At 38.0% G+C, this 13498-nt stretch overlaps 1 protein-coding gene across 1 annotated transcript; it reads left to right on the top strand.

Annotated features, from left to right (window-relative positions):
- The first annotated feature begins 6820 nt into the window (after positions 1-6820).
- On the top strand, positions 6821-11514 carry LOC113737975 (uncharacterized). Its single transcript, XM_027265108.2, has 2 exons — positions 6821-10585; positions 10793-11514. Exons 1-2 carry the CDS (start codon positions 7627-7629, stop codon positions 11299-11301), a joined length of 3468 nt encoding a protein of 1155 aa, XP_027120909.2. The 5' UTR covers positions 6821-7626; the 3' UTR covers positions 11302-11514.
- Positions 11515-13498: the final 1984 nt, after the last annotated feature.

Below are 13498 nucleotides of genomic sequence, written 5' to 3'. Positions count from 1 at the left end.
CTTTTCCTTTTCTCTTTTTTTTTTTTTGAATAACAAAAGACTTAGTCTATAGCCCTTAGAACCTTTTGACGCGAACTCCAACATTTGACAGATGGAGGAGCCCGGTTACTCAGCTCCAATCGCTACGGGACCACGCACTCATAGTAACTACTACCTTTTGACGCGAGAATCGACACTTTAGGTGAAGATCCCCGGTTACTCAGTAGTAACTACTAGTGGAGTACAGTCAATTCTTATTTACATCATATAACACGATATCTAAAAGCAACACAAGAATAACAGCAGCCAGCCTCAAATTTCTAGACATGGAGAACTACAATTAATAACTGGACCAATTCACATGAAAAATGCCAACAATCATTCCCTATGCCTAGAAAAATTAACCAAAAATTGGAAAAGTTAAGCAATTATTGATATTCACCAAAGAGATGTTCCTGAACTCAACCACATCAACTTGATACCTTTTTATTAATAAACTTGGCAATAACAGAATTAGAGACAACAATCCAGCATCAAACTTGGTATTCATATGAAGACTGACCACTAGAAAGAAAAAAGAAAAGAAAATAAACGAAAAAGGAGATAAATATCAAACTAAAACAAAGGAAAAGCCTTTAGAAACTAAAAACAAAAATACTAGCACTCCAACTAATCTCCCCCCCACACCTAAATGACACATTGCCCTCAATGTGATAATGTAAAAGCAGAAGGAATGAGAGGGGCAACGGTACTTCCCTGAAGTCATCAAAATAGGGGCGGTTCAGGTGGAAGTTGTGGGGCAACTCACAGCTGGAGCTGGTGCCATTCGTGGCTTCACCATGGACTCTCGACATCATTCTGGAACCAGGGAGGTTGGGTTGGACAAGAGGCGGAGCTGCGGGATGGACGGCGCGCGTCACTGTGGGCTGCAGGTGGCGGCGGCGTCTGGTGGAGGGACAGAGACGCGGCTCGCGGGCTTGGAGGAGGAGCTAGCGACGGCGGCGGACGAATGAAGGACAGGAAGGAAAAGGGAAAAACAGGGGAACGGCAGAGAAGAAGAAGAAAAGGAAAGAAAAGAAAGAAAAGAAAGGAAGAAAGAAAAAGAAGAAAGAAAGAAAGAAAGAAAAAGAAAAAAAAATAGTTTTTTTTGTTTTTGTTTTTGGCAAAAATGTTTCTTTTCTTTTCTTCCAATTATGAGGCTCTTTGAGCCACGGAAATATTTCCCCTTTTTTTTTTCGAAAAATTGATTTCGACTTTTTTAAATAAAAATTTTTCTTCTTTTTTTTTTCTCTTTTTTTTTTTTGAATCCTGACCTTTCCCACGAACGTGACGCGGGCACGTCAAGAGAGCAAGAGAGCTCCCAGAAGTTTCTGATCGTGAGCTCTCTGCACGTCACCACGCGGGCACGTCAAGAGGGCAAGAGAGCTCCCAGAAGTTCAGGTCGTGAGCTTCCTGCATATCACCACGCGGGCACGTCATGAGGGCGAGAGAGCTCCCAGAAGTTTGAAGTTTCTGATCGTTAGCTTCCTGCTCGTCACCACGCGGGCGCGTCATGACTGAATGGCACCTATAAAGCAGCAAAAACGAAAACTAACACCCAAAATCAGTCAAATTCAAGGAAAATAGATTTAAACTAAGACACGAAACCAACAAACAACTAAAAGAAACAATTGGGTTGCCTCCCAATGAGCGCCTTTCTTTAATGTCTTTGGCTAGACATTATCATGTTTTGTTCATGGAGGATAAAATCTTGTGGCTCGTCTCATTGCTTCATCCTCTACATAGTCCTGATAGCCCTCATAGATGGAGTAATCTTTGAACACACGAGCTACGGTCTTCCATGAACTAGTTGATGGCGCCAAGTAATCAAGCATTGATCGCAATTCTTCATCCACTCCTCCATCAAGAGCCTTCGACGGTTCAAGATATTTGACCATAGCTACTCTTAACTCATTCCTGCCATGAGACTCAAGAACTTCCGGTATAACAAAATCAATCTCATTAACAGAAATCATGGAGTAAGAGTTAAGAAAATGCGGGTTAGGGAATGGAGGTGGTGTCACCACATTTGATGATTCTCCACTGGATTCTTTCACTTGAATGGGTTGCGGTTGGGGTTTCATTTTTTCATTTTCAGCTTCTTTTTCAACTGCATCTGTACATCTCTCTTCTTGAAAATCTTGCAGCTCGTCATCCTTGTCCATAGGGATCACAGGCTCAGGCCCTTGAATTTCTTTCCCACTCCTTATGATCATTGCGCTCACGTTCTTCGGATTCAACTCCGGTTGAGATGGCAGCTTCCCTTGGTTCTGGGACTCCAAACGGTTCATTCTGGTGGCCAATTGACCTATCTGATTCCTTATGTCCTGCATTTCGGAGTCTGTCTTTTGCTGATTTTGCATAATAACTGCCTCCGTCCTTTGCTGATTTTGCGCCATGATTGTCATCATTTGTTTCAGCAACTCCTCCGTAGATGAACCAGATTGAGGGGGCGGAGGTGGTCGGGGTTGGTATTGCTGCTGGTACCCTGACAGGGACGATGGTTGTTGAGACTCTTGCTGTTGAAAATCCATTGGCCCGGTTGCATAATCAAAACTGGAATTATCCCACCATCCTTGATCATACCCGTTTGAATAAGGGTCATACTGCATTTGATATTGGGGTGGAAAATCTCCGAAAATATCAATTGGAGCACTTAGATTGTCTTGAAATGCGGGGCATGTGTCAGTTGAATAACCTGAGTCAAAATAAGTTCCACAATTTGCAACAGCCCATTGATCATTAGGAAAAACATGAGTCTCATAACCCCATTCAGGAACAAAGTCCGGTCTATCATCAAAATATGGAATGCTAGCAGCCATAAACTATAAAAAAAAAAAAATGAAAACAAGATGAACTTAAAAAGAAACAAATAACTAGCGCCAGTCCCCGGCAACGGCGCCAAAAATTGACAGGTGCCGAACCTGTACAATAATAAAAACCTACTCGAGAAAAATACAGATTTTGTATATAGTAGTGAGTAGGGTCGAATCCACAGGGATTGGGGATAATTTGTTTCTTCTAGAGTCCAAAGTATGGGGGGTTTTGGATTAAATGCTTAACTAAATAAATTAACTGCAGAAAATAATTAATTAAAAGAAATGATTGGGTAAACTCTAGCCAAGGGTACACATCAGAAATGGTTCATGCACTGATAATTGATGCAGAAATAATTCCAACATTTAGCAATAGATTAGTTATAGTTGTCATGCACGCGATAAACAACCAACCCTTCCTTAATTTCTCGATAGCTAAGGTACGACCGTTAGCTATTTCTCTAACCCAAAAATAACCCTAGGTACGACCGTAGGATTTAATTTCTAGATTGCATTAATAATTAGAAAGGCTCAATCCTAACCAACAAACACGCTACGAGGGTTTGTTTAAATTAGATCATATGCTCCCCTGACATAAACCCAATTACGCCAGTTGCTACTGAGGTAGAGATAACGAACAATTACGGATTCAATTACCCCTATTTAGCAAAAATAGCCTATATGAATAATTAATTATTGCGCACTAATCAATCATACACTAGGCCATAGCAATTAAAATCAAGGAACATATAAATACCAATAAATGAAGAAAATAATTAAAACAGATTCGATCTCACAGTAATTGTCGAACCAAATCGTCAGTTGTCCCCTTGACTAGAAAAGCTTAACCACGCCTCATGAGAAACTCTCCCCGTTGGGGAATATTGTCGAATACCTGGCGTGTGTCAGAGGCCAGTCCAAAGAAAGAAAACTAGAACTAAACTAAAAAACTAAAACTAAAGCCCTAGATATCTCTTGCTTCTGTACGTTGTCCCCCTTTTAAAGCAACAAAAGAAAGATGACTAAAAGCTATCTAGGTGGTCCCCACACATGTGGACAAAGCCTCCCAAGTACTTCTTGTTCCAAGTCTCTCTACGTTGCTTTCTTTGAAGCCCAAATGACCAAATGCCTTTCACTAGCTTGTGGTCCCCCACCAATTCAAGGGCCCAAGGATTGAAACCCTTAGAAATCTGCATTTTTCCATACAAGTCCCTCCTTTTTGGTAATTTTCTGCTTCACTCCTGAAATTGGGTCCAATACCAAATATAAGTAAATATTAATAATTAAAACAATATTTGGCAAGGATAACAGGGGAAATTAACAATAAAATTGCTAACAATTAACACCCTATCAGTCACGTAAATGTAAGGACGGGTAATAATTAGTATATGTACATATACGTAGATTAGGTAAATTTTAGGTATATTAATGATTGACACCAATTAGAAAAGCCCTTTAACGAATACTTCAAAACACTGATTATAAAAATCCATAAAATTTAACACTTGTAATCTCATTTAACTGATTCCCTTAAAGGTACTCGTTATGTAAATGTTGTCAATAAAAGATGTTGACTGATAGTAGGAGTTTAGCAAGTGGTAATAACCATTTGAAGAAGATTTGCTATTCCAAATCTATGCATGTTCGTGCAATTATTTTGACAAGGAATGATAGGATAAATTCACAAATGGCATGATCAATAATGATGTTGAAAAGGGATTTGGGTTAGTCAACGATTAGTGGGCAAAACTAATATATATATATATATATATATATCGATTTGATTCCTCTATTCACGTGATATGGCCTCAAAATCTGGAATATGTTGTAAGTAAAAGGTATCAGTCTCCAGTCCACTCAATCCACTTAACTCCAAATTTTGGACAACTTTCTTGTTTTTTTGGGGCCCAAATTCTTTTAGTACTTCTTTTTAGGATTTTAGAATGGTGATTGAGCCCACTTTCATATGGTCCCACCCTTTGGGGTTTTGATTCGCCAACAAGACCTTTCTGACTACAATCTACCAATTACCATCATTGTCAACACGTGTGGACCTACAGATTTTGTTGTATGCTTCTTATTTCTAAGATTTTGTTGCAAGGGGCAATTTGAACTTTTCATTTCCTTCATTTTTTTGGATTAATTTTTCTTATACTCGTAGCATATATACTGTCAGTCAATTTTAGATAAATAATAATTATATAAATTTGAATTTAAAATTCAACTTTTACACATGTATCAGAAAATTATCGATGATAATATATATACTATCAGTGTATATAAAATTTACATTTTTTTTGTTATAAAGTCTTGCGTGTTGATACATGTTCCAATTCAAGAGAAACTATAAAATCTTACAAGCGAGAATAGAAAATGAAAAATGCTTGAGAGTTGAACAAAGAAATTTAAAGTCATTTAATTAGTATATCTACTAATGAATTAGCATTCAATGACACAAAATTTTTAAATATATGTGTGTGTGTGTGAGAGAGAGAGAGAGAGAGAGAGGGAGAAGACTGTAATTCAAAATACGTCTCTGAAATTTGTTAAAAAATGTATTATTAATAAGCAGTTCTGCAAATACATATAGATTTGCGTAAATATTTATATTTTTGTGAGCCCCCAACGTTAGGCCTCATTTGGAAAGCCATTTTTTTGCTAAAAAATTTCTACATTTTTCAATCACCTTTTTATCTCATCCAGTACATTTTTTTACAAAAATTTCAGAAAATAGCAATTCAAGCAAGATATTTGCTCTTTATGCCATTGCAGATTTATTCTATTTTATGTAAAAAAAAAAATAGTGAGTAAGGTGACTCTCCTTACTTGCTCATTAAAAAAAAAGGTCATACTTACTCTGAGCCATGGAAATTAAAATAAGTAGATTTAAATTAATTGCATTCAGAATTGTCTCCTAATGCATAATAAAAAACACAAATTTCATCGGATCTAATGGCCATTGCTAATTCCTATGTACTCTCCGTTGTGTTTTGTCAGCTCAAAATGTTTAGGGATAGTTTCATCCCTTTCACCAGCAGTAATGACACGTGCAGTCGACGCGCTGTAAAGTGCATAAATAATTAACTAAATATTTAATGAATTAATTTTGACATTTCTAGAGAAAAATGATTGTTTTACAAAATTAATCTTACATTATCATACAAATCATGCTTTTACGCATGGCCTTTCCCTTGGGTTTAGCAGGCTTGCGGCATTAGCAATCTTCAATCATCTTCCTTCCAGTTATCCTCTGCAATTTTTGACATTTGATGGTAAATAAATAAAAAAGTAGATTAGTAGGATAATCACATTTTTTTTCCATCAAAATTAGACCAATAAAAGTGTGTGCCTATATATATATATCACTACTAATTTGTCTTGTTCTTTCATTTGTTTAAGAGGGGAGGATGAAGATGACAAGTCAAAACTGAATTCTAAGATAGGAAGAGCTTTTCATCATCATATGGATCCATTTGACTCTTGTTTTTGTTGGAATAAAAAGGATTTCTTTTTTGAAGAAGAGGAAAAGTTTGATGGATTAATTGTAAAACGATTATGATGAAATGAATTTTAGCCTTATCTTCCTGCAGAGATTCAATCCTGACAATTCCAACATATGTTAAACATAAAAAAAGAAAATGGCCTACACTTTGTTTTTTCCCCCAACAGAAAATGGCCTATACTCAGTTATGGTAATTCATCATTGTTCATCCATCCATAAAGATTCACTACCATTATTCAACTCTAAATTGCTTTCGAATTTCACAACCACTAGGAGTAAAAATTAAAATAAAACTTGCCATTTTTGTTGATTTGATTCCTAGGAGAGGTGGATATAGTACAGAAACATATAAAATTCAGACTATTTCAGCCCATCATGATGAGTATCTTTCGTTGTATGCATATCATCATTTTTTGTGTATTCAGAGTCGGCATGTGTTACTGCTACTATTGAAAATTGAAAATCAGTTTCAGGGTCGATTATGGTGCCATGAACAGGCTGAAAAAGGAGTTGGGGAGAAGACAGAAACGGAGAAAGAAGACAACCTCTGCATTAATTCTCAACTGGATGAAGCTATCTGCCCTTTTACACTCATTTCAGCCTATACACAGCTGTGCTGAATCATGTATACTAGAGGCAAAACTCAATAGAGAAATCTGCCATACAATCAAGAAATCAACAATTTCATTAACAGAAAAAATCAAGTCACGGGACAGCTGTTGCTTAGCACCTGCGCGTGACCAAATCCATGCATCACTTATCTGACCAGCCTTCTGCATTAATATATTGCATAGCACCACAAAAACAATTGCTAAATCTTTCACACACTTGTTCACACTCACAAACACACACTAGTAGGGAGTGGGATCCTAGGTGAAGTTAAAAAACCGAAAGAAATGGTCAGTCATGTTGAAGTGGGGGTGGTGGTGCTTCTGCAGAAACTTGCTAATCTCTAGGTATTCCTTGCTTCTTGATTTCATTATTCGTCTTTGTTTTTCTTTAGTATAGTAGTAGCTAGCTAGCTTTACAGCCCTTTATTTCTTTAATCATCTTTTTTATTATCTTGGGTTTGACAAAACTCTTTTGTTTAATGGTTACTTTCGTGGTTTGTTTATGCGAAGGAATTAGGTAAGAGTTAAAACCTGAGACTTTCTGTTTAAGAGTTTGAGTTTGAAAGAAGCAAAAACCAGAAAAAGAAGTTATTGCTGCAAGACAACACAGAGATAGAGAAAGGAACAGCAAAACGTAAATGGTGCAAACCCGAGAAGAAAGGTTTGGAAATTGAGGCAAATGTCGATGCCCAGCTCGAGGCAGCAGCTGCACTACTACTCCTACAACCTCAGCCAAAACAACTTCTTCCCTTCATTCTTTACTACCTGTTTATCACCATTCTTCCTTTCTTTCACTATTCTTTCAGCCCTTTTGATCAATCTCCTTACACCAACTGCTTTTGCCATCAATCATGAAGGTTTAACTCTGTACTCATGGCTGCATTCCTCTCCTTCACCACCTCAGGGTTTTTCAAGCTGGAGTTTGCGTGACTCAAATCCATGCAAATGGACTTTCATAACATGCAATTCACAAGGACTTGTTTCTGAAATTAATATACAATCCATCCCTCTTCAGCTTCCCTTGCCTTCAAATATTTCTTCATTCATTTACCTCCAAAAGCTTGTGATATCTGATGCAAATGTTACTGGAACTATCCCCTCTGAACTGGGGGATTGTGCTGCACTTACAGCTATAGACTTGAATTCAAATACCCTTGTGGGGAGCATCCCAACAAGCATTGCCAAGCTTCAGAATCTCCAAGATTTGCTCTTGAACTCTAATCAGCTGACAGGGAAAATCCCAGCTGAGTTGAGCAATTGTCAAAGCCTGAAGAACCTTTATCTGTTTGACAACCGTCTGGGTGGGAGCATACCTTCTGAATTAGGTCTGTTACCAAATCTTGAAATTCTGAGAGCAGGTGGCAATAAGGACATCGCTGGAAAAATCCCTGATGAGCTTGGAAACTGTGGTAACATGACTAATTTAGGCCTCGCAGACACCAGGATTTCCGGTTCTCTGCCTGCTTCATTAGGTAAGCTTACCAAACTGAAGACGTTGTCTATTTATACTACAATGGTTTCTGGAGAGATCCCTCCTGAAATAGGGGATTGTTCCGAGCTTGTCAACTTGTACTTGTATGAAAATAGCCTTTCTGGTTCAATTCCACCAGAGCTTGGCAAGCTCAAAAATCTAGACAAATTGTTGTTGTGGCAGAATAATCTAGTTGGGGTTATTCCACAGGAGATTGGGAATTGTAGTAAATTGACAATGATTGATTTATCTTTGAACTCTTTGTCCGGGACTATACCATGGTCTATTGGTGGCCTTGTTGAGCTTGAAGAATTTATGATTAGTGACAATAATGTGTCTGGATCAATTCCTTCGGTTCTGTCAAATGCGACAAATCTCATGCAGTTGCAGCTTGATACTAACCAGATATCAGGTTTGATACCACCTGAGCTGGGAAAGTTATCTAACCTCATAGTGTTTTTTGCTTGGGAAAACCAGCTTGAAGGAAGCATACCTGCAAGTTTGACTGGTTGTGCTAGCCTACAGGCTCTAGATTTATCTCACAATTCACTTACTGGTAGTATTCCTCCGGGCTTGTTCCAATTGCAAAACCTTACAAAGCTTCTATTGGTTTCTAATGACATTTCGGGCACATTACCTCCCGAAATAGGAAATTCTAGTTCTCTGCTAAGGTTGAGGCTTGGAAGCAACAGGATTACAGGTCAAATTCCTAAAGAAATTGGGGGCCTTAAAATCTTGAACTTTCTTGAGTTGTCTGGTAATCGCCTTTCTGGATCAGTACCTGATGAGATTGGAAGTTGCACAGAGCTACAGATGGTAGACCTAAGCAACAATACGCTCGAAGGTCCCCTGACTAATGCATTGTCATCTCTGTCTGGGCTTCAAGTCTTGGATGTTTCAGTGAACCAATTTTCTGGTCCTATACCAGCGAGCTTTGGTCGTCTTGCTTCTCTGAACAAGTTAGTCTTGAGTGAAAATCAGTTCTCTGGATCAATACCTCCTTCACTAGGCCTCTGTTCAAGCCTTCAGTTTCTAGATCTTAGTAGCAACAAGCTCTCTGGTCCGATCCCTTTGGAGCTGAGCAAACTTGAATCCCTTGAAATTACTCTCAACCTGAGCTGCAATGGGCTCGCTGGGCCAATTCCTGCCCAGATATCTTCACTTTCCAAGCTTTCCATACTAGACCTTTCACACAATAACCTTGAAGGAAACTTGACCCCACTAGCAATGCTGGATAATCTCGTCTCTCTGAATGTGTCATTCAATAATTTGTCTGGTTATCTTCCTGACAACAAGTTCTTTCGGCAGTTATCTGTATCAGACCTGGCAGGGAATCAAGGCCTGTGCTCCTTTGGGCAGGACTCCTGCTTCCAGGGCAATGTGGCTGGCATTGAAGTAGCCAAAAATGAGAATAATATGACGAGGTCAAGGAGACTCAAAGTGGCAATTGCATTGCTTGTCACCCTGACAATTGCAATGGTGGTCATGGGAACATTTGCAGTTGTCCGAGCACGTAGGAGTTTGAAAGGTGGTGATGATTCAGAAATGGGAGAGTCATGGCCTTGGCAATTCATTCCATTCCAGAAACTAAATTTCTCTGTTGATCAAGTGTTAAAATGCCTGGTGGAGTCAAATGTGGTTGGAAAAGGTTGTTCTGGAGTTGTCTACAGGGCAGCTATGGATAACGGTGAGGTTATTGCGGTAAAGAAGCTGTGGCCATCTTCAATGGGCTCAACCAACGGATGCAGCGAAGAGAAGTGTACTCTTCGTGATTCCTTCTCAGCAGAAATAAAAACACTTGGCGCAATCAGGCATAAAAACATTGTAAGATTCCTAGGCTATTGTTGGAATCGAAGCACTAGATTGCTCATGTATGATTATATGCCTAATGGGAGCTTAGGCAGCCTTCTTCATGAGAGAAATGGAAGTCCTCTGGAATGGGAACTGAGATATCAAATTCTTTTAGGAGCTGCACAAGGACTGGCTTATTTACACCATGATTGTGTCCCTCCAATTGTTCATAGAGACATTAAGGCCAATAACATTCTCATTGGTCTTGAATTTGAGCCTTATATCGCTGATTTTGGCCTTGCAAAGCTTGTTGAAGATAGCGATTTTGCTCGCTCATCCAATACAGTTGCAGGTTCCTATGGCTATATTGCTCCAGGTAAGTTTCTTTCTTTCTTCTTGTAGTAAATAAAATGTATGTCACATTTCATGTTTAATACACTTTATGTAAATTCACTTGATATACAGATACATCTGTGAATTTTCTTCTAAATGAATATTTGACCTCCATTGCATATGTACTGAAATCTGTTTCGGCTGCATTATCATCGGCCATACTAAACTAATTCATGGGATTTTGTTGTAGAATATGGCTACATGATGAAGATCACAGAAAAGACCGATGTTTATAGCTATGGTGTGGTTATGTTAGAGGTCTTGACTGGGAAACAACCAATTGATCCAACAATTCCAGATGGAGTCCACATAGCAGATTGGGTGAGACAGAAAAATGAAAGTTTGGAAATCCTTGATCCAAGCTTACTATCCAGGCCTGAATCAGAGATTGATGAAATGACACAAACATTAGGCATAGCCTTATTATGCGTAAACGCATCCCCTGAAGAAAGGCCTACAATGAAAGATGTGGCAGCAATGCTCAAGGAAATCAAGAATGAAAGAGAGGACTATGCAAAAGTTGATGTTCTAATCAAGGGCTCTCCAGCAGCAGGTGATAAAGGAACTAAGAAGCCAAGTAATGTCCAAGCAACTTCTTCTTCGGCACAGGCAAATCGAAACTTGTTTCCCAAAAGCAATAACACCAGTTTCTCAGCATCCTCATTACTATATTCATCATCCTCTAATGTCAAAATGTGATTTAAGTGATCATAAATGGGTGGTTAGAACTAGAGAGGTGGCATTGAAGATGCTTGTCTATTTACTATCTACTTTTTGCGGTTTTGTTTGTTCTTTAGTCTGATGTAAAGAAGGAGAAGATAGCTACTATAGTTACAAATGTACGCCGGAGTGAAGAATGAAGCCAACGTTTGCAAATTTGGCTTTTTGTCACTGATGATCTACATGCAATGGTCAACCTATCAACTTTTATCCCCAGGTTTTAAGGTTCAATTACAGCTTGCAAAGTGCAAACAAATATTGTGGGACTCACCAAAGACATGTCCAAGAAAATGAGGAAATTTGGATAGCCATGGCAGAACAAAAAATGTTTTTGACTTCTGAAAATGGTGTAAAAAGTCATGCATACAACAAATTTCCATTACTTTCCTGGTCCAGTGGACTCCCATCAAAATCTGATTCCCCCCCCCCTCTCATACCTTAGTTAAGAAACACACACACACCTCTGAGAATTTCTGTTTCAAAAACTTCCTAGCTAGGTCCTGTTTTTGCTTTTATTTTCCCTTTTATGCTGTGTGGGGAAACGGGCCAAGACCAAGATAAGGGGCTGGCCTTAGCTACTAGCTAGTTGGAAAGAGTACTCTGTCTAAGAATATAATTTTACTATACTGACCAATTCTGTCTCTGTGGATGTAATCAAAGAAATCATTAAGGCCACCTTGACCAAGATTCAAGTTCCACCTACACTAGTTAAGATAAATTTGTTCTTGTTGCTCAAAAGGGTTTCACAAAGTCGAAAATGAGGAGAGGAGAAAATCAGCCAAGCAAAACTAAAATTGTTCCTTATGAATCAGAAGACAATTGCCAAAAGTTCTTCAACTAAAAAACTAATGGTCACTCCAAAGCCAACCTAGCTTTATTCTTTACAAATTACAACCTTGCATGAAATTGTAGAAATGTATAGAAAATTTTCCACTCAGAAATTTCAAATCAATTCGTCCATTTCATACAAGACATGGAGAGTCTTGATCCATGATGTACAGAGCACACCTTGAGGTTCTTCAGACAAGACCATATAAGTGAGGCCTGTGACATGCATGTGGTCCTATATGATTTAGGCTGTTTTATGTTTCAGCCTTTTACTGATTCTTTCCTTATTTGGTAATCAAGCATGCAACAGTTTCATTCCTGGCTAGAATGAGTTCAATTTCCTAAGTTTTATTCCTTCCTTTTTTGCTATTTACATATGACAACTCTTTCTCAAAAGAACATGACTTTGATGAAAGCCCTGCAGGTTTTCATAGCCTTAGATTCATATTTGGAATGGTAATGATGAAATGTTTTAGTCCGTTGTTGAGAAGACAGTTCAATACCTCGGCATGATTTAGTAAGGCTGGGTCCTTTAACAGCTGCTAGACTGCTTTAACTTGATACGAACTAGTTTTTATCCCTTGATAAAGCTACTGTAACAATTTCCAAAGAAAGGAAAAAGAAGAAAAGATATTGTAACAATGGACAAACTGGGGGAGCTAAATTGACACATGTTCATTCTAAATCCACATATTGTATAAGTTTTAAGAGTAAGAATATATGTAATTAATGCTATATACAATTCATTGACTCGCGTGTGAATATAGTTTTTTCTTACGTAGTTATCTAACATCAATTAAAGTTCTTTCGAGGCGATATTTGCATAAAATTAATGTGTTTAATTTTCAAAAGATGAAGGAAAACTAGTTACACAAAGAAATTAGAAATCAATGATTCTCGAATTACTCATCATAGAAGTTATCTTAACCTCAAATACTAATAAGAATTGCTTAGTTTCAACTTTCAAGCCATCTTATGGTATGAGATGAAACTGCTTACTAAACAAAATATGAAAAGTTGAGGAGAAAACCCTTTTGTGTGAGTACCATAAATCAACAAAAGGGATTCAAAGAGAACAACCAAAGATTGCTACGAATCAAACAATGGACTCTATAGAAGGCTTAATTTCAAAATGTTTCAATTGTCATTTTAACTATTTTTTCCCCTTCACAGCTTCCTTGACCTTTTCCCATGCGCTTTTTTCCTTCTCATCTTCCGAAGCATCTACTGCCTTTTCAAGTGCCTTTTTGGCCATCTCAGAGATTACCTGAGCAACCACAACATTAAAAAGGTTAACACATGAAAAAGAAAAAAAATTCCAAGTTCCTAAAGCAATGCATTTACTACT

The sequence above is a fragment of the Coffea arabica genome, chromosome 3e (assembly GCF_036785885.1).
Source record: "Coffea arabica cultivar ET-39 chromosome 3e, Coffea Arabica ET-39 HiFi, whole genome shotgun sequence".
Lineage (NCBI taxonomy): Eukaryota > Viridiplantae > Streptophyta > Magnoliopsida > Gentianales > Rubiaceae > Coffea > Coffea arabica.
This window is presented reverse-complemented; position numbering and strand designations above follow the sequence as displayed.

Bases quoted from the DNA above. Each gene is read 5' to 3' on its own strand.
- LOC113737975 (XM_027265108.2), top strand. From the start codon at position 7,627: ATGTCGATGCCCAGCTCGAGGCAGCAGCTGCACTACTACTCCTACAAC. The intron at 10,586-10,792 runs GTAAGTTTCTTT...ATTTTGTTGTAG, and splicing joins CTATGGCTATATTGCTCCAG to AATATGGCTACATGATGAAG.